Source organism: Balaenoptera borealis (assembly GCF_965194805.1).
Source record: "Balaenoptera borealis genome assembly, chromosome: 11".
Taxonomy (NCBI): Eukaryota; Metazoa; Chordata; class Mammalia; order Artiodactyla; family Balaenopteridae; genus Balaenoptera; species Balaenoptera borealis.
In genome coordinates, this window is record NC_138868.1 from 72,632,266 (window position 1) to 72,654,059 (window position 21,794).

General features: G+C 43.1%; 1 protein-coding gene across 2 annotated transcripts in view; it reads right to left on the minus strand.

The window, feature by feature from the left end:
• The window catches only part of PIWIL4 (piwi like RNA-mediated gene silencing 4), a 128,102-nt gene that overhangs the window by 41,856 nt on the left and 64,452 nt on the right, over positions 1-21,794 (minus strand). The window contains exons 1-4 of one of the 2 annotated variants that reach the window (XM_082340063.1): positions 9,723-9,911; positions 8,436-8,514; positions 5,926-6,057; positions 2,694-2,908 (exon numbers count right to left, since the gene is read on the minus strand). In XM_082340063.1, coding sequence (XP_082196189.1) covers positions 2,694-2,908; positions 5,926-6,057; positions 8,436-8,514; positions 9,723-9,809 — 513 coding nt within the window. In that variant the 5' untranslated portion in view covers positions 9,810-9,911. Of the gene's footprint in view, positions 1-2,693; positions 2,909-5,925; positions 6,058-8,435; positions 8,515-9,722; positions 9,912-21,794 lie in introns of those variants that run through there. The other variant, XM_082340064.1, reaches the window with a different exon arrangement.

Sequence of the window (21,794 nt, forward strand, 5' to 3'; positions counted from 1 at the left end):
CTGAAATTTAACACAGCTCTATGGAAACTCTCTCTCGAAGGCTTCAGTGGTCCACGGAGGACAGTTCCTGTTCCTCAGCAGGACATTCAAAGTTCTCCCTACCTCTGGAGCCACAACTTGCAATCCTTCCCAGCTAAGCCTGAACAACCAGAAATTTCTAAACTATGCCCTTCACTTCCTATCTTTGTGTCTTTGCTCCTTCTGGGCCTCCCCATCTCCCCCTTCATTAATTCAAATCCTGCCCAGGAGATAAATTAATGACCATTCCCACTGAAGTGTCCCGCTGGGAATAAACTTTCCTTTCATCAGCTCTTTTTGAAGACCTCGGGTAAGACACTTAACCTCTCTAAGGTTCCAGGGGTGATGAGAGGATTAAATGAGTTCATGCGTACAAGTAGCCTTGGCAGAGTAAGTGCTCATCAAATGTAATCCAGTGGTAGGTGGGACATAAAATACAGATCTGCTCATCTCAAGAGAGCTGTGCTGGGGCTAGTCCAGAGAACAACCAAGCAGAGCACCTAACACCTCGTAAATGCTCGATAAATGCTAGCACAACAAAACCACTAATTATTATTATGCCGCTTATGTCATTCTACCTTGCACTGCATTTATTTGTAAATAACTTCAGTACTAAATGGAAATGTTTTTGACAACAAGAACCTTGTTTTATTTATCCTGGTTTCCTCCAAGGTGCCAGCACCCTGCCTGGTACACCGTAGGTTCTTTACAAATGCAGAAGGAATGCATGAGAGTGGCAAATAGATGTGACCGGTGACAGCAACCCAGGTCGTGGCCACAGATGCACAGATGGGGTCTGAAAGACAGTGGAAGGCCAGGAGGCAGCAGAACAGGACTTCTAGAACTGCACTATTTGGGGGTGTAATGAGTGAATCAGTGGAGGGGCTCTTTCCATGAAAATAAGCATCCTATAAAGTGTGTAGGGGATGGATGAGAGTACAGGATTAAGCCTGACTCAGTATTAAGACCAGAAGAAAAAGGTGAGACTAGCAACCTTTGTTAGGACACAGTTTCTTTTTACTATCTCATTTTTACTGTCATTAGGTGGCAGGTCATATGTTGATAGGTAATAAGACAACACTCTTCTGTCTAAATCTAGTATCCCCTGTGTCTGGAAAATAGAAGCAACAGGTCTGATCTGTCACACCACGTTTTCACCATCTATTTACTCCCTGCCTCCTCATTAGACTCCATGCCCAACGATAAGAAGATGTGTGGCACATACTACACGCTCACTTTGAATAAGAAATGAGTAATATCAACTTATTCCTAGCATCTGTAGAGTAAAATTCCTCCACGTTCATTAGGTAAAATTGAAGAAAGCTGGACCATTCAAGGGGGCTATATGATTTTAATATATCCAAATTTCCGAACTGTTACTACAAATGTATTTAGAAGAACAAGATCTTTAATGATAGTAATACCCTTGAAATATATCATTTAAGTATGAGAGGCCATATCAGCATGCTATCAACATCTAGTCATATGACAAAATATTGAGGGATCAATAAGGACTCATGACGAATAAAAATGTTTCTAAATTTACAGATCCAGATTTTCCAAGTCCTTAAATTTAATCATATGGCATAATTTTTAAACTCCATATTCAGATGAAATAAACACTCAAGTAGCTCCTATAAATCTCACAGTCTCATAAAAGGAAAAAGATTCCAAGAGTGCTCAGAAACACACTTCTTGAGGAAATTAACAAAGATACACATGGAATCTAGAAATTTACATTTATGCTCTTGGTGTTCAAAATGCTGAACTAAAAAAAAAAAAGATTAAGCTTTCCAAGGGATAGAAGCGTCAAGTTTTAATCCAATACTCTGTTTTAATTTTTCATACAGAAATCAGTTCTTTCTCATAATTTTAATACTGCTTTAGAACAAAGCATATGATAAAAACCTCAATACCAATATCTTGATTTTAGGGCTAAAAATGTGGAAGGCGTAAAAAAATAAAAATAAAAAAAAGAATAAAGGGCTATGAATCTTGCAATTGTCATATCCAATGGTCATAACCATTAAAAAATATCCTTAAGATTGACATAAATAACTCCTATTTCATATGATGGAACAAGTCATGAAAGAAATGACAGTTTTAGAATCAGGATTGATGTAAAGTTCTTTGGACACGTGGACACAATGTGCAGAAGCAAAAAAATGTAGAGTAAATTTAAAGCTCTTAGGCCATAGGCTAAATGGTGTTTTTTAAACTTTTTTTTTTTTTTTTTGGCTGCCCCTGTGCAGCATGTAGGATTCCCCAACCAGGGATCAAACCCGTGCCCCCTGCATTAGGAGCTGGGAGTCTTAACCACTGGACCACCAGGGAAGTCCCTGTTACTTAAACTCTTGCCTATTTTGGGAAAAGTTTAAAAGGATTCCTATTTCAAGGACACTTTGCCTTTAAAAAAGTAGTTGAAAAAGCAGTGTTTGTATTAACAGCTCTTCTTTTTTAAATGCCAGACCATCAGCTTCTTACTTAGGAAATCAATTCTGATGAGGTCTTAATTAAGAAGCCTTTCGCTCTCAGGCACGGGAATAGAAAAGAGAAAAGGAGTGAGTGATATCCTCATTCCAACTGTCGTGGAAATCAGCTAACCTCTAAAATCTACATGAAGGAGTATAAATATACGCACACATGTGTGTATTAAAAACTTAACCGTACTATACCTTTTCTTCTAGCTTTTGGGAGAGAAAAAGGATGACACCATCAAATGCTTTGGCCTTGTTGGAAAGTTCCCTGCGACTATAAAGCAGAGCAGTTCTCAGCCTTCTAGATTCTATATCTGGACTATATGTCACATGATACTGGTATAGCCGCCAGTCCTGGGGCAAGTCCAGATTAAAAAGATTTGTGACCAGTTTCACAGGTATTCCACTGGAACCTGAAGAAAACAAAAAGCATGTTTTAACCAAAAAAAAAAAAAAAAAATCACGTCGTGTTCATATTAATCTCAGCATTCAAAAAATTTATTTGCATATGCATAATTGTTGCTAGAAAGCAAGGATTCTTGTTCAGTGACACAAGGTAAGCTCTAGTAACCAGCTGCCTGATAACCTTATGCAGCCCGGCAAGCAAAAGGATCCTGTGTAAGGCAGGCCTCATAAGAACCTGAGGGCAGACACTGACATTCTTGTTTTGGGGAGAAAAGAAACATCTGAATTCAACTACCCTAGGACTCCTTCCAAAGCTTGCCTTCCAGCTGATTCTCAAATTGATCAAGTAAGCGTTTTGTAACCAAGCAGGACCCCATGGGGCCTCCCCCATTTCCTCTGCTTTAGCTCCTCTCTGAAGTACCTTGGTAATAGCATCTAGTGCACATTTCCTGAATTGTTTTACAGATGCTAAAACCCCTACCAAATGGAAGAAATTAACTACTTGACGACCATTAGCTCCCTCCAGACCTACTGGCACCAAAGGATTGATAATGTTAACCGGTTACCTCACCATCAACCAACCAGAGAATTGTGCAGGAGCTGATCACAGACCCTGGGGCGCCCCTCTTTCACTTTGCCTTTAAACATGCTTTGCTGAAACCCTTGGGGAAGTTTGGGCTTCTTGAGCACTAGTTGTCCTAGACTCCTTGCACGGTGCCTCACAATAAACCGCTGCACTTTCCTTCACCACAGCCCAATGTCAGTAGATTGGCTTTACTGAGCATGGGGGAAGGGACCCAAGTTTAGTTCGGTAACAGTTTCAGATGCTGCTCTGGAATTATGGTGCTCTCAGATTATAAAGAAACTCTCCAGTTTTTATCACGAATACAACCCCCATCCCCTTGGAAATCCAGATAATCAAAAGTTCACCATACTTCGGAAAATTCTGAAATCACTTCATTCAGTGATTAGATGGCTCTGTAGGTCCCAGCGAAGGCCCCCCAGAGATAAGGGGGCGACTGGGGATGGAACAAGAGATTTTACATCTTCCCTGTGTGAGAACAGACAGGGCTCTGGGCTTCTGGTTTTTTGCAGGCACAGGGAGGCCATGTGGGCTTCCAGGAATTCCATCCCCTACAGAATTTTTATTCACCTCTTCAAAATCTACAGGACAAATTCAGAGATGGCCACGATGTAGCTGATCAGTGCCCAGGATGGCGTTAAACTCCATCCAGGACAGACTCTAGGAGGGCACAAAGGAAGTACTTCTCACCTCTCCTTGGAGGGAATCATCCAGTGTTCATCTTATAGGAAAGAATTATCAAATAGTCACTATTTGCCTTTCTGGTGGAGGAAGTGGAAACGTGAGCTCTGAGGTGGTGAGGAAGAAAAAGTATCATGTATACCTTACGTAGTATTCCCTCAGTTTTGACCTGTGTGTCTACTGAGAAATAATGCACAACCTAAAAGGTTATGAATTATGTTTTATTCAGTGGACAAAACTGAGGGCTTAAGCCCAGGACACAGCATCTCAGTTCTGAGGGACCGCTCGGAAGAGGTAAGGGGGGGAGCCAGGATATAGAGGAGTTTTTGCAACAAAGACCAGATAGTCGGAACATCATAAGATTACTTTTAATTAAGGAAAACCGTATGTCTCGAGTTAATGAATTTAGCGCTCTTCTATGTTCGGGAAGATGCAAAAGTCAGGGCTCACTGCAATCATTCCTTTGATATGCACCTCAGCTATCTGGGGCCAGTATCCTGTTCTTTCCCACCCTGAGTCTCCTTAGGGTGCATCATTGGAGGGTGGCTGCAGTGACTGAAGGCTTGGCAGCCGGCGCCCCGTTTGTCTCCATCCTGCGTTCCCTCCGGGCTCACCGTGGGAGCAGCTGCAGTGGCTTCACGGCTGCAACATCTTTTGCGTACTGATGTGGCGGGCCATATTTTTTTCATTGATGTGTAAATATCCAGTAGGAACAAGGAATCTTTGTGCCATTTTAATTAAAGAAAAGGGTTTTTTTTTTTTTGTTCTCCCAGAGGACATGGCAACATATTTTAGCTGCTCATATTAATGGACAAAGAGAAGTCATCTAGAATATCAGAGCTGGCAATACCCTTTAAGACCACTTACACCAGTGTGTTCAAACTGTAATCATGACCCATTAGTGCTGCAGTTATGAAAGTAAGTGAGGTGAACCATCATGTTTCACAGAAAAACTAGAATAGGATAGAATGGATCCGAGTGCCCTGCCCACAGGAAGGGCAAGCATTGTTTCATGAAACTTTGTTTCAGTTGTGTTTGTGTAGTGTGTGCATGCTGGAGAACAATTTATGTACTTATTTTTGCTGCATGGTTTGAAAGAGTTTGAAAAAGACTGATCTGCATCAGTGAGTCTTAACTTTTACAGAGAGTTACAAAGCCTTTTGAGAATCCTATGAAAACAACAGGTCTACTTTTCCTGAAAATACACATGCAATCCTAGGTGCAATTTCAGGGGTAAGCCCAGAATCTGCATAAAGAATTCCCCAAATAGGCTACATTTTTCTTTTTAGACCTGAAGTCCAGAAAGGTTATTACCCATATAGGAAAAAGATTGGGAAAGAGACCAAGCATCTTTGCTGACCCCTACCTCAGGTGTAAGGAGAAAAGGTTTTCAACAAGTGAAATGTAGTTTTGGAGAAAATGTTACTCTTCCTATTAATGAAAGAGAGAATTAAGGCTAAAACAACTAGTGTCTAGATAATGCTTGAATATAGCAGATGTTCAATACATATCTTTTAAGTCAATATATGAACTTGTTTATTTTATTAAATTTAAATTAAAATTTCTTAAGCAAAATTTGGTAACATTAAAAAAAAAAGTAAGAAATTCCCTGGCGGTCCAGTGGTTAGGACTCCGTGCTTCCACTGTAGGGGGACTGGGTTCAATCCCTGGTCAGGGAACTAAGATCCCACAAGCAGCATGGCATGGCCAAAAAAATAAATAAATAAAAATTTAAAAGTAAGTAACATGAAGACTGGGTACCTCTTTTGCAATCTCTCACATGGGCCAATTTCTCTCTGGTACAGACACTCAAATCCATCACCTCTCGTCTGATTTTCCCACCTCTTTCCTTGACGGTACATCCAGCATCACCAGAAGATAGACCACCCTCATCTAAATTATGAAGAGAACACCAAAATGTTATATATTATTAATATTATATACATCAATAACATTTCATGCTAGTGATATCGTTTACAACTATCATATCAAAAGTGCATCTAGGGCACCCTAGTGGCGCAGTGGTTGAGAATCTGCCTGCCAATGCAGGGGACACGGGTTCGAGCCCTGGTCTGGGAAGATCCCACATGCCGCGGAGCAACTAGGCCTGTGAGCCACAACTACTGAGCCTGCGCGTCTGGAGCCTGTGCCCCGCAACAAGAGAGGCCGCGACAGTGAAAGGCCCGCACAGCGCGATGAAGAGTGGCCCCCGCTTGCCACAACTAGAGAAAGCCCTCACATAGAAACGAAGACCCAACACAGCCAAAAAATAAAATAAAATAAAATAAATAAGTCAGGAGCTCTTTAAAAAAAAAAAAAAATGCATCTAGAGGGAATTCCCTGGCAGTCCAGTGGTTAGGACTCCGAGCTCTCACTGTCAAGGGCACCAGGTTCAATGCCTGGTCAGGGAACTAAGATCCCGCATGCCGCTCGGCACAGCCGGGAAAAAAGATGCATCTAGAACCAAAGCTCAGATTTTTGTGGCTTTTAATAAAACTGGCCTACATTGCTGAAAACAGTCATGACTATACAGAAGTCTGCAGCCTGAAAATTGAAAACTGTGAAGGAAGCATGGCATGTTTTGTTAGAAATAACAGACTCTGAGTTAGTCCTACCTCATAACATTCGGGGCTGACCTGATTCTCCTCTTGGCTAAGGAGAAAGCTCTATCTCCCTATATCCCACTCCACACCCATTCATGGAGGGCTGGTCTCCCTCCTGTAGCTCTTGTATTAACACCCAAAGAATTACAGACTAAGATTGGCCACATCAACTTCTGTACAGATTGGGGCTGAACCTTTCCCCTTTCTCAATCACAAGAAGAGAAATGCCCATACGCTGCCATCAGTGTTTATGCTAGATCATTCCCCTGAGAATGAAAGTCAGCACGTCACCTTGGGACGTGTCACTTACTGTTAGGTTCTAGAAAATGGGAAATTAAAATCTGTTTCCTGATGAATATTTTCTTTTTTAAATGAGTACAAAAAGATGCTAATTTTTTTGGATACAACTTTGGCACTTCAAAATGTGAAAATATAAATTTTATATTACAGAATTATTACTACAAGGTAATGTGACTAATAGTATGACAAACCTCTAGGACACTGGCTTGGCCACTGTCCTTTGATACAGTCACTGTATGCAACTACCCCAAATGGCGCTGCCCGCTTGCCCAAAACTGCTGCCCATACCCTTCTCAGTGGAGTTGGAGTCTCCCAGGAAAATCACAAAATTTATTTAATTTTTAAAAAATTCAATTATTCTCACTAGATTATCTGTATCATTTACCGCTCTTGGTTTCAAAAGATGTTTGGTGGTTTCTAAAAATTCAATCTGCCATAGAACGGTAGTTCCCAGAGTCTGGGGGGAGAGGGGCAAATGAGGAGTTATTGTTTAATGGGTACAGAGTTTCAGTTTTGTAAGATGAAAAACTGTTCTAGAGACAGATGGTGGTGATGGTTGCACAACAATGTGAATGTCCTCAATGCCACTGGACTGTACACTTAAACACTGTTAAAATGGTCAACTTTATATTATACCTATTTTACCACAATTTTTAAAAATAAAAAAAAATCAGTCTACCCTCAAAGGATAAAGAGTTTCCATCACTTGCTAGTCACAAGAAGGCATAGCAGATGTGAAGGAAATTCCCAAAGAAAAGTTGGAATAACACTTGAATGGTGGCAGTAGGGCTGGAATTATGGGACAATACATTTCTACTGTTTAAGCCACCTAGTCTGTGGTACTTTGTCACGGCAGCCCTAGCAAATTAGTGCATTGGGCATGCCAACTTATACTGTGTGGCAGGGGCTACTTAGACTAGCACATTGACAAGTATCCTGAGGCCAAACCTGGATTTGCAGGGAAGAGAGCCACCATCAAATGGTGAGGTCTACCGTGGGTGGGGAAGGAAGAAGAGAGAAGGGGCAACAGGCATGCGAGGTTACTACCATCCCTGCAAGGCAATGGTATTGGCATTTATATGTCATAAAGAATTTAAAAATACATTTTCAAAATTATTCAGTAAACAGAATCAGAAAAACTGGTTTCCTAGTATCTGGGGGTTCCCAACTGCTAAGCACCATCAGGAAATTCAGTGGCAGATTCTGTGTTTGGAAGTCCCAAAGAAACACAACAAACACAGGGGGATCCTTCAGAAAAGGAAGATAAGATGCTCAAGAAGTGAGTCTGCTGCTGAAAGGCTTAGTAGAGTCACTCCTATTCCATTCAGATGGGACGGAACTGGATGGAACAGACAGAGCTGCACTTACATTTCTGTGAAATCCTGCTTGTTCCCACGTGGTCACTGCTAGAAGATGCTTCACTGTCACTAAGAGCAACAGACAGAGGCTAAAACGGGGAAAAAAATGTTTGGTCATAAGATGTTAAGTCATAAACTAAAACTTTATCACAAGATGAGAATGGTATCACGTCCTATGTCATTAGATTACCACGAGCTAGGAAAAGAAAATGTTGGCAGGTAAGATGCTTGAGAGAGGAGAAAAGATTGCCCATTTCATAAAAAAGATAAGGACAAGCTCCGGTTTTCCCCATTCATCAATCTTTGATTTCAGTGCCAACTGTGAGCCAGATACAGCCCTTAGCCCCTGGAGGTGGAAAGAGGCAGAAGTGTGATCCTTGCACCCGAGGAGCTCATCAGATGGAAGGTGGTACAGGTGATCGCAGACTTCATGCTTCTGTAGCCTTCAGACATGGGGCCTCTGATGTGAACATATTTGTAGCAAGAAAATAAACTGAGCCCAGAGGATCTGGGCCACCAGCTCAGATGTCGACTCTCTTGAATAAACTGGTCCAAAAGTTCACAAAACAGATGAAGGGAACCATTCATATTTTCTCTTCAGGGTAATTACTTCTCTGTTCAAGAAGGTATAAATCAGCCTGCTAAAAAAAAATGGGTGATACCAAGAGAAGACCTCTCTATGAGAGTAAAGGCATAATGACCACAGACTACTCACTTGAACACTTCTGGTCTAAGATATTGCTCCAAATACTGAGTTTTTATTAAGTATTGCTCCAAATACTACATGTAGTTGTAACATCACTCAAAAATTGCTGGTTTGCCACTCAATTCAACCTAGTTGCCTGAGTCTAATAAGGAGCCCTATGCACAGTGGTTGCTCAAGAAACAGTGGTTGATTCTAAACTTCATTTGTGTCTGAGATTATTTCTTTTTATATATAAATTAGCGAGACAGATCATATTAGATTATATACCACATAATGGTACCTTTGAAGGGACAGCCATTTTCACGAGGAGACTTACAAATGAAGTAATTAAAACTTAATGATATACTTGCCTCCCATTTTCAGCCCTTTTCACTGACCAAAATATCTATATTAATATCTTACTCAGATAAGCTCCCCAACAGGGAAAAAAAAAAATGTGAGAAACCCTGGAAGGACTCAAAGTTGAAAGAGAAGATAAGCCACTACTTCGTAGCAGAGAGGAAGAGATATCTGCCAAGGAAGGCGGTGTCCACGAAGGAAACAGAGGTAGGAGTGAGCGAGACGATGCCAGCTGCTAAGCTTTTTACCCACCGACGGCGACGCCTGCATGCGCCCCACCTCCGCGGCGCTGGGGCTGCGGGCCATGCCTCGCGCCCTCACGCGGGCCCGGCCGCTCATGTTCCAGATGCGCCCAGAGTGACTTCAAAGGCAGCCAAGTCTCAACAAGGGTATTTTGTCACCGGTACTCAGATGACAAGGCTGCGACGGAAGCCGTGGAGGTAGTGGAGCTCTGGGTCCGGGGCTGGAATCGCAGCCGAGGCTCACGAGTGGGTGGAGCCGCGCGCACAGCCCACCAGCGTCCCGTGGTAGGGGCGGGGCGGGGCGGGGCGGGGCGAGCACGTGGGCGGGAGGCCGCCGGAGGACTGCGGCCAGACTTCTCTTTTCATCCACGCCCCCCGCCATATTTGGCATTATCCAGCTTTCTAGTTTTTGCCCATCATATGTGTATATAAGGTCGCATCCCACACTGTTACCTGTGGTCTGTATTATCTGCTCACTTCTACTCCTGGCTTCTAGATGTCTTTGAATATGTCATGTAAATGTTGTTTCTGGGAAATATCTGACTCACCTACTGGGGAATTGGGAGAATTTATTTTAAAATGTGCATGAATGCCAAAGAAAACACAAAAGGGTAACCATCTCTTCATATATGTGATAGCTGTGGAATTTTTGTTGTTGTTGTTGTTCTGTGAATTGTCTGTTTATATCCGTTGCTCTTTTAAGTTGGATTTCTCACGTTTTTCTTGTGATTTGGAGAATTTTTTTTCTTAACAGCAAATATCTACCCCCGATTTACCAATTATTAATTTTAACTTTGAAGTTCTTTATCTAATCAAAAGTCTTAACTTTGATGGAGTCACATCTACTAATTTTTAATTATATGGTTTATGCTTTTTGGGGTTTTCTTGAAAGAAAATTTTCCCTGCCCTAAATTTACAAGGATGTATATGACATATTCTTTTATTAACTTTATAAGTTTACTGTTCACATTAGCTATCTTGTATCCTTCGAGTTTATTTATATTTATATACATATATATTTATATGATATGTAGGATGTGAGGTAGGGATCTAACTTTATCTCCCTATAGTGAGCCATTTTCCCCTAATGTCATCTATTAAAATTTATGTGTTTGTGGACCCACAACCAGCAAATAAATTCTCATATATACCTAGATCTAATTTTGTGCTTTCTATTTCTATTCTACTTATCTATATCTGCCCTGTACCAGTACTTTACCACTTGTAATTGCTATTTCTTTATATTACTCCTAAAATCTGGTGGGGCAAGTCTTTATTCTTTGAGTTTTTCAATTCATTTATTTTTTGCAAACTTTATTCTTCCATATAAATTTTAAAATAAGTTTGTCAAATTTCTTTAAAACTCCCATTTAATTTCTAGTCGGCATTGTATGGAATATATAAATTAGTTTGGGAAGAACTGCCCCTCTTACAGTGTTATAGTTCTTCATTTATTCAAGTTTCTCTTTATATCCTTTAATAGAGTTTAATTTTTTCATAAAAGTCTTGTGTATTGTTTAATTGATGGAAATTTATAGTTTTATTAGTATTTTGAAGTATATCTTGCTTTCATTATATTTTCTAATTGGTTATTATTAATATAGATACATGATATTGATTTTTGTTAAGTTGATATTTTTTATCAAATTTGCTGAACTCCTTAGTTCATATAGCTTGTCCTTTGATTTCATTGAGTTTGCATGTAGATGATTATATCATCTACAGATAATAGTAATTTTATCTCATCCCTTCTTATTATTATTCTTGTCTTATCATGTTGGTCAAGTTTTCCTGTACAATGTTGAAAGTGACTGTGATAGCTGATATTCTTGAGTCACTTAAGTGACTCACCCAAGGTACTACAGTTTGTGTGGCAGAGCTGGGATTCCAACTTTGGTCTATCTACCTTAAAGCCCACGTCATATCCCCTCATCTCTTATTCATCTCCCTCCAAAAAGGTGATCTGCCTGACTTTAGATACAGCCCGTACTATAGAAAAAAGCCCCAGTCCTAAAATGCCATGCTCTTCTTTCTATTTATTTCCCATCAGAATACTCTTTTATTCAGTTGTCTTGGGAAATCATTATCGCTGAGGGCTGGCAAGTGCAAGAGGTATGATGGCCTTGGACAGAGATGGCCAGTCTTAGACTTGGCTCAGTGAAGCCACTCTAATGAATAACACATTTCTTTGAAAATGAATGAGTCTGACAGTTCTGAATGATCAAAAACTGCATGTTAAAAAGTAGGGCAGGTGGAAAATAGAATCTGGACAAGGAATCTACTTTTGAAAATCTGTGCTTTGTTTCTGAATATAAAAATAGTCTTTACCTCACGTTTTCCAAATTGACCACCTCCTGGTAAATTTGACTTGTATTGATGTGAGAACACTAAGAGTGATGAGAAATGCTGAGAACACATGCAGGCAACTTCAAACAGTCAAATCCTTTCAATTTTCCAAATACTAACTCATTATGAAATCATAAATATCAATTATTTCCAATCATTATCTGCATTTTCAACTCCCTGTTATAATTACTATATGTGACATAAAAATCATCCACACTGTGCCCTCCACATATGATTTTTAAAGGCACTTATGTATTCCCTGTAATAGGGAATGTACGGCATGGTTACAAGCATACATGGGCTTTAGGGTCAGACAGATTAGAATTTACATCCCAACTCCATCGCCTACTAGCTTTCTGACTCAAGAAAATGTACTTAATTTCATTTAGCCTCAGTTTCTTCAACTGTAAAATGGGGATAAAGTTATGCCAGGATTTCTCAACCTTGGCACTATTCACATTTTGGGCCTGATAATTTGCTATTTGAGGGAGTCTGTCCTATACATTATAGGATGTTTAGCAGTAATCTTGGCCTCTACTCACTAGACACCAGTATCTCTTTTCGCTGTGAGAACCAAAAATGTCTGTATATACTGCCAAATGTCTCCTGGAGGGCAAATTGCCCCAGATTAAGAACCACTTTGATATGGCTACCTCTCAGGCTTGTTTCGAGGGTTAAATGAAATAATAATAATGACACTTAGTGTAGTGTTTGGCATGTAATAAAAATTGGATAATTAGCTATTATCAATACCAGAGGGTACATTCTTGTCTCATGGCAGAAAGAATTCAGAGATGAGACAGGGAGGTCAAGAAAGCAAAGTGAGGATTTATTTAAGTGATAGTATGCTCTCAAGGGGAGAGCAGGCAGACTCAGGTAAGTAGCTGACCTGAGTTTCTTTGGCAAGCTGGTTATGTGGGGTGTAGAAAAGAAGAGGTGAAATATTCATTGGGGAGGGAAGGTTTTGGGAGTCATGTTCCCTGATTTTCATCTCAGCTCCACCTTCCTGAGACGGGGAGGGATTTTTGTCCTTATTTAGTCTTGATCGGAAGTGTCATGGTGGAGGTGCTCGATGGGTACTTCTTATCTGCAAGGCTAATGTTATTGTAATGAGAGCATAATGAGCAAAAGGTTACATTTGGAAGCCAGAGATTCCCACCTTTTCTCATCTTTCTTTGTCTGCCTCCCAGACATTTATCACCCCAAAATGTGTGGTTCCCTGTCAGTCTGGAGATTCCTGCTCTTCTTTGTCTGCCCAAGCACCCCTGTTATTTACAAGATGTGTGGGTTCCTGCCATTTGGCCCATATCCCCTTTCTTTGCTCATATCTAGCTAACTGCCTGCTTTGACATTTTTATCTTAAGAATGTGTGATGGACACATTTTACAAAAATTCACTCACTACAATTTTTGCCACGTTTCGTATTTGTGTCAAATCTCTTCACGTGCACATACTGGCCATGATGTTCTAGGCACAGACAACTCTTGTCTTGTGCCACCCTTCACATTCTCCTCTGCCCACCTTTTAACTCCAGCTGTTGCTGTGGTGATCATCTGCACACAGCGTAACCTCAGCTGCACCATACCTCTCTCACTTCTGTCCTGAGGCATCTCTGCTGCTGCAGGATACATGCCCAGAGGAACCCACTTAGCCATTCCGACACATGAGCAAACCTAGAAGTGTGAAGGAGTTAACATCTCATGGGGCAATGCTTAGCCAAGGTGATGTGGAACATGATGGATAAATACTCCCTCCTCCATCCATTGGGCAAACTGTTTTGTGGTGCATTCTATGGACTCACAGAGGGTCTGAGTGGGATCAAGTATCAGATGTCACAGTGGTGATCACCTCGGTAATGCATTCTTTTTTTTTTTTTTTTTTTTTTTATGGCTGTGTGGGTCTTCGTTTCTGTGCGAGGGCTTTCTCTAGTTGTGGCAAGCGGGGGCCACTCTTCATCGCGGTGCACGGGCCTCTCACTATCGCGGCCTCTCTTGTTGCGGAGCACAGGCTCCAGACACGCAGGCTCAGCAATTGTGGCTCACGGGCCTAGTTGCTCCACGGCATGTGGGATCTTCCCAGACCAGGGCTCGAACCCGTGTCCCCTGCATTGACAGGCAGATTCTCAACCACTGCGCCACCAGGGAAGCCCGGTAATGCATTCTTGAGTTGACATCATCCTTCTCTCATTCACTCTTCCCACTCCCTCTCTACTATTTCTTGCAATCACTTCCCAAAATAAACTACCTGCATGCAAGCCCTTATCTCAGGTTCTGTTTGGAGAGAAGCTAGGCTAGCCTAGTTCAGTAAGAGAATATAGTATTCACTCACTTAAAACATATTTCATGCCCACTGTGGACCTAAGCATGGGTATTTGAATTTTATCAATGACGAAAAATAAATTAAAATATTTACCTAAACTCATCCTCCAAGTCAGCTGTAAAATCAGTTTTTCCGTTATTCAGTCCTGTGGTTGTACCTTAATTTTTTTTAATGATTTTTATTAGGAAAACACTCTAAATAATGACAACTTATGAGTGCAGACATGTTCAAATCAGCTAATTTATTTTTCAGTATCTGTGGTTCCTGCTAGTACAAAACTAATTTCCCAGGCACAGGTGTAGATGGTTGAACCTGTGAAATTAGTGCATCAGTGTGTTGTCTTCTTTGGACCTTATTTCAACAACACTTACTGGATTAATTTTGAACAGTCTCATTTTTTAACTTTTTATTTTGAAATATATCACATTTACAGAAATTTGCAAGACCAGCATAAAGAACTTTTCACCAAGGTTCACAGGTTAATATTTTGACATATGTGTTTTATTATTTTCTCTTCATGTACACACACACACACACACACACACATATACATGACCCATTTACAAAAATGTTGTACACATAATACCCTTTGACCCCCTAATGTTTTAGTGTGCATTTGTTAAGAATAAGAATATCTTCCGAAAGATGGCAGGGTAGGAGGACGCAGAGTTTACATCTCCTCACAACTAGGGCACCTACTAGGCAGTGGTGGGGGACCTTGGACACTAAGGGGACAGGAGGGATCCCCTCATGACCAGATAGTACGTGGGGAGGAAGAAAAGTGTAGGCGGGGTGGGACCGGCACCCTTGAGGGGGGCTGGAGGAGGGCAGAGGTTCCCACGCTTGGAGGGAATTTCACAGCGAGGGGATCAGCAGGGATGGGGAGGGACCATCAGGGGATCTGAGGGACGTGCGGCCAGCATCTCGGCCACCCACTTTGGCCCTGGCAAGCCATCTGCTGTCCTGGGCCTGAAACCCCACCCCCAGGGCCCCTTCCAGCCACACAGCTCCCAGGCCTGAACCCTGCCCCAGCCGGGGTCTCTTCCAGCCACATGGATCCCAGTGGAACTGAGTACCGCCCCTCACAAAGCCTCCATGGGCCGCAGGGTTCCCAACAGCCTGAGTGCCACCCCAACAAAGCCTCTTCCAGCCAAGCGGGTTCCAGGCCTGAGCCCCACCCCCACCCCCATCAAAGCCTCTTCCAGCTGTGTGGTCCCAGGCCTGAGACCCACCTCTGCCAAAGCCTCTGAGTTCCACCCCCACCTCCAAGGCCTCCTCTGGCTGTGCTGGCCCCTGTGGGTGCACCTGTGGAAGCCTGCACCCCAGCTGGCCTACTCAGACACGTGTGCTCTGGGCCAGCTCCAGGGACAGACACTGGCAAGAGGAACACAGGCAGAGGTGGGGCTGACAGGCGGGTCCAGAGACCTACCTAGAGGTCTTGGAGGCCTACTGGGGAGGTGGGGGGAGGCTGCAGCTCACCATGGGGTCAAGAACACTGATAGAGGAGCACCAGGGAATTTTTTATTTTTTTAATTAAAAAAATTTTTTTTTCTTTTATTTTTAAATTTTATTTATTTACTTTTATTTTTAAATTTTCTTTATTTTATTTTCCTTATTGTTTGGTTTTGTTTTGTTGTTGCTGTTTCATTTTAATCGTTATTTTTTCTAATATATTATTTATTTTTCTAATTTTATTTTATTTTATTTTTTATTCTTCATTATTGTTCTGATCTTTTGTTTGTTGCTTTTCTTTTTTTTATTCAAACAGAAAGTCACAAAAATTATAATCATCCTCATCAGTTCACTCAGTCCCATGTAATTAATTTTTTTTTCATCTTGATCTTTTGTTAGCACTTTTATGAATTCATCAGTTTTCCATTAGAGTTCTGAAAATGCTTATTCATTCAGTTCAGCAGTATAGTTAGTTACCAGAAACCTGTACTTGTCAGAGTCTTTTCTGTGAATTCCTTGAAGATGAAACCCTGTTATAGGAATATTTTTGCAAAAGCATCAGAGTACACCCAGAACTCTCTGTAAATGACAAAAGACTTAAAAATGACCATGGTTAAAGATTTGATGAAAGTTCATAATAATGTAATTGACAAGGAAATTTAGTTATTTCTGAGATATACATTTTAAATAATAACTAGAATTATGACTTATAACATTATACCAGAACATATAAGATTTTTAGAAATTTCATGTAATGTCTGAAACATTTATATTAACATATTTCCATACAAATAACCCAAAGAAAGTTTAGTATTAGCTGTTTTTTTTGTTTGTTTGTTTTTTAATACTGCAGGTTCTTATTGGTCATCAATTTTATACACATCAGTGTATACATGTCAATCCCAATCGCCCAAATCATGTTGCTTTTTTTAAATTAATGGCACTATTTCTAATTATTTATTTATTTATTTATTTATTTATTTGTCTGCATTGGGTCTTCGTTGCTGCACACGGGCTTTCTTTAGTTGCGTCGAGCAGGGGCTACTCTTCGTTGTGGTGCGCGGGCTTCTCATTGCGGTGGCTTCTCTTGTTGCAGAGCACGGGCTCTAGGCACGCGGGCTTCAGTAGTTGTGGGGCATGGGCTTAGTTGCTCCGCGGCATGTGGGATCTTCCCAGGCCAGGGAACGAACCCATGTCCCCTGCATTGGCAGGCGGATTCTTTTGTTTGTTTGTTTTTTTACTTCTATTTATTTGTTTATTTATGGCTGTGTTGGGTCCTCGTTTCTGTGCGAGGGCTTTCTCTAGTTGCGGCAAGTGGGGGCCACTCTTCATCGCGGTGTGCGGGCCTCTCACCATCGTGGCCTCTCCTGTTGCGGAGCACAGGCTCCAGACGCGCAGGCTCAGCAATTGTGGCTCACGGGCCTAGTCGCTCCACGGCATGTGGGATCCTCCCAGACCAGGGCTCGAACCCGTGTCCCCTGCATTGGCAGGCAGATTCCCAACCACTGTGCCACCAGGGAAGCCCCTACAGACAGGCGGATTCTTATCCACTACGCCACCAGGGAAGTCCCCTTCTGGAATTTCAATTCCAGATTATTCATCTTTCTTCGAGGATCATACTTATTCAGACTTAATAATACAGTTTACCCATTTCCTTGCTTTCTGGTCCTTCTTGCATCCCACTTCTTCCTCTTTTCTTCCCACTTCTTTTTTTTTTTCCCGGCTGAAAAGCATTATCTGTGCTTTCAGGGCAGGCAGCAAAACAACTCGCCCGGAGCCGGCTTTCACAGGAAGGGGCTTTGTTATCAGCCTGGGAGCTCTCGAGCTCAGAGGAAGCTCCCACTTCGGGCCGCTCTGACTAGGATTCAGGCCCCTTTCCTGTGCCTCGACGGCGCCCCGGCCCCTCCTGTCCGCGCACCACCTGGTCCAGGTTATGGAATTCGAGACTCAGGGTCGTATGCTCTCCAGGATCCGAGGGGGTCTCCTCATGGCTTTCTCGGAATCACCGATGCTTTTGAGGGAGTGTTGATGTCAGGCCAGTTCTGCTTTCCCTGTAGGTCTCACCTCACAGGCAGCTCTTGGAATTTCCTCTTTAACCAAGCCTCATCCACGTGTGTCACTCTCACACCCAGTCAGGATCCGTGTTCTTCTTCGGAGGGGAACCACTGGCCACGTTTCACAGGCTGCTGGGGGACCGCCGTCAGTATCCTGACCCTGCAGCCGCTCGCTGGGAAGCTCTGATCACAGCTTCTCCGTCTCGTGAGCATCCTGGGGCTCCCTCTGCCTAGACACCCCGTGCACTGCTCTGTCCCTCGGCACTGCCTGTCCTGTGGGAAGCAGACCTGGGCCTGCCGGGATCCTGGGGGAGCGTGCAGGCTCAGTCCGGGCAATGCAGGTAGCGGGGGAGACAGTGGGGACAGGAATGGGGCTCCAGTTGGGGGAGGGTCTCCTGGAGTATTTAGCAAATGCCCAGGTCAGAAAGAGATGGGCTGGCTGTGGTGGGCATAGGGCGCTGCGACCGAATACAGGTAGGTGCCGGAGGGTGTCTGCATGACTATCAAAGCCGAGCCCGAGGGTATGAACCCAACGTAGGAACAGGCGGAAGGCTGGACCTCCCTGAGACCCCAGAACCCATAGGCATTGGGCAGCCCCTGGGGTCTCATCCCAGGTGCATCACTGCCGGGGCCGGGGTCCTGCAGCACGTGTCCGTGTGCGGCGGCCGCCATGGCCGCTCTGGCGAAAGGGGTCTCCCTGGCTTCTGGCTCCGCGGGCTGTTCGGGGACGTCTCCGCTGTCCAGCTCCAAATGCAGATCTGGCCCCAGCAGGCGTCCCGGCCCCTCCTGCAGTTGGGGGTCCCTGCGCCGGCCTCGTTCAGCCCTCTGGCTATCTCCCCTGCGGCGGCCTCGCCCTCTCTGTGCAAGGCGAGCCGAGTCCACGAAAGCGGGGGTCTCACATCTCATGGGGTTCACATAAGCAAAGGGTCTCGAGGGCTGGCCTGGCTGAGGGGGTCCGGCTGCCCCCCCCAGGGTCTCCGCCTTCTGCACCAGAGCAGCCTGTCTCCTGGGGATGAACACCTTGATTAGTGGCCATTGAGCGAAAGCGCTTGGAGGGTCTCTGCTCCTGCATGAGGAATCTAGTCTCCCTGCCGTGACCCTGCGGCTGGCTCTGGGGGTCTGGAGACGCGGAGCGGCTTCCAGGAGACCCTTCCGGGAAGAGGGGCCTGGGCCTGAGGCGCTGGAGTCCAGGGGTGTCCGCAGTCACGACCGTCGTCCTGGTCCTGAGGGCAGCCTTCAGAAGTATCTCCCGTAGAGCAGGCCTGTCCTCTCAGGGGCCCTACAGGAAACTCGCTGCTCTTGAACCACCCAGGCCCCTCTTATAAGTCTGTCGGGATCACCCGTCGTGATTGTATAGAAGGAGGGCGGGCCAGCCAGCTTAACCCGAGAAGAATTGATTGGGTTCCAGTTTTCTGCTGCCCAGAGACCCTGCCTTGAAGAAACGGGTTCTAGGCGCAATGCTCCGTTGACGGGTTGATCTAATCATTACAGAAAAAGAAGTAGTCCATTTTATGCTGACAGTAACTTATCTTCATTCTCCTATAAAATTCCACCCTTTTATTTCTCTCCCTTTATATTTTTGATGCCACAATTTACCTCTTTTTATACTGTGATGTATTTAACAAATTATGGTAACTATAGTTATTTTTAATGCTCTTCTCCTTTAACCTTTTACTATAATAAAGTGATGAAAATACCATTCTAATATAGTTACAATTTTCTAATTTTGACTTTTTATTATTCACCTTTACCAGAGTATTGTGTACTTTCCTATGTTTTTATGTCACTAATTATCATCTTTTCATTTCATCCTGAAGGACACCTTTCAGCATTTCTTGTGAGGCACGTCTAGTGGTGGTGAGCTCCCTCAGCTTTTGCTTGTCTGGGAAAATCTTTCTTTCTTCTTCATATATGAAGGACAACTTTGCCGGATAAAGTATTCTTGGTTGGCATCTTTTCTCTTTCAACACTATGAACATGTCATTCCACTCTCTCCTGGCCTCAGGAGAGTTTCTTCTGAGGAATCCACTGATTGATAGTCTAATAGGGGATCCTTTGTAGGTTGCTTTCTTTTCTTCCAAGGCTGCCTTTAAGATTCATTCTTTATCATTAATTTTTGACAGTTTCATTATAACGTGTCTTGGAAAAGGTCTTTTTACATTGAGATAATAGGGTGTTCTATGAACTTCATGGACTTGTATTTCCATTTCCTTCCCCAGGTTTGGAAAATTCTCATCTCTAAATAAACTTTCTGCACCCTTCTTCCTCTCTTCTCCTTCTGGTATACTAATTATTCTTATATTTGTCTTTCCAATTAAATTTTATAACTTGTAGAGCTTCTTCACTTTTTAAAAGTCTTAGCCTCTTTCCTCTTCTGACTGAATTATTTCTAAATTCCTATCCTCCAAGTCACTTATTCTTTCTTCCATCTGATCTGCCCTGTTACTTATGCTCTCTAATGCATCCTTTATCTCATGCATTGAATTCTTCAGCCCCAAGATCTCTGTTTGGTTCTTTTTTATAATTTCAATCTCTTAGGTAAAGAATTCCTGTTCACTGATTTTATCCCTGAGTTCCTTGAATTGTCTGAGTTTTCTTGTAGCTGGTTGAATTTCTTCATAATTTATGAATTTATTCATAATTTCTTTATCATTTAGAAAGCAATATTCTGTGCCTTTGAATTTGGTTGCTGGAGAATTATCATTTTCTTTTTGTGAAATCATATTTCCTTTATTTTTCATAGTGTTTGATAATATGCACTTCTGCTTTCACACTTGAAGTAGCTGACTCCGTCCTTAGTTAAGTATTTATTTACTTTGGTTTTTACAGTTCAATAGGCTGACTATTAGAAACCTTTCTCTTGTATTCCAGAAGGTGGCGAAGTTGCTCAAGTTTTTGATTTCCCCTACTGGAGCTGTTTCTCAGGGCTGCAGTCAAGGGCACACACAAGGAGTTGGCAGCAGACTGGGGAGAGGTGTGGGCTTAGCATCTGGGGCTTTGGGGGTGTCCATAGCCCTCACAGGGGGATCCTTGAGTGGAGGACTCCCAGAGGTCCATAGTGGACATCCAGCTGAAGGCCCCAAGCATACAGCAGGAAATGTGTTCCCTCAATGCCCTTTGATATTCTTGTCTGCCTCCTTCCTCTTTCCTCTCCCTCCCCCAAGTCACAGAGGTCCCTCCTCAGAAATCTGGGCGCTGCTGGAGAGAAATGGGTCCCTCCAGCTGCAACCAGGGTAGCAGAGCAGTCTGTCACTCACCACTTTTGCTTTCCACCTCCTCTGCTGGAGAGGTAGCTGCTGCAACTGCTCAGTTGTCCAGTGTTTTGCAGTGTCACCCTCAGGAAGGGGGCTGCCTTGGCCATGTCCTCCCTCTCCTCTGCCTCCAAACTCATCCCTATCCCACTCTGATAGCATGCCAGTTTCTCCCATCAGGCAGGCTGGACCTCCACAAATTCTCTGTCTCCTGTGGTGTCTGCCCAGCTTTGCACTCTCCAGGCTCCCATTTTCCTAATCGTGGTAAGTGGGGTGGGGCAGGCTTACCGACTCTCTTGGATTCGCAGCCCCCTCTGAGGTCCTATCCACCCACTTTTGGATGTGCAGGTGGGTTGAGATCTCCCAGGTGTCCTGCTTTACCGTGCAGACACACTTTTGTTCAGTTATAGATGCCCCATTAGTTGTAAATCAAAGGGGAGAGAAGAAGGGAACAACTCAGACCATGTGATGCCGATGTCACTCCCCTCCCTATGCTTTAATAGGGTTTTAACAACCAAACAGGTATCTCTGTGATCATTTGTTTTCTTATCCTTTTTACCAGAGATATTTTAAAGATAAGTATGAACTAGACAAGGTTATATCATTCGCAGTATTGGAAAATAAGTCCCAGGCACCAATTGAGATCCTAGATTGGCCTAG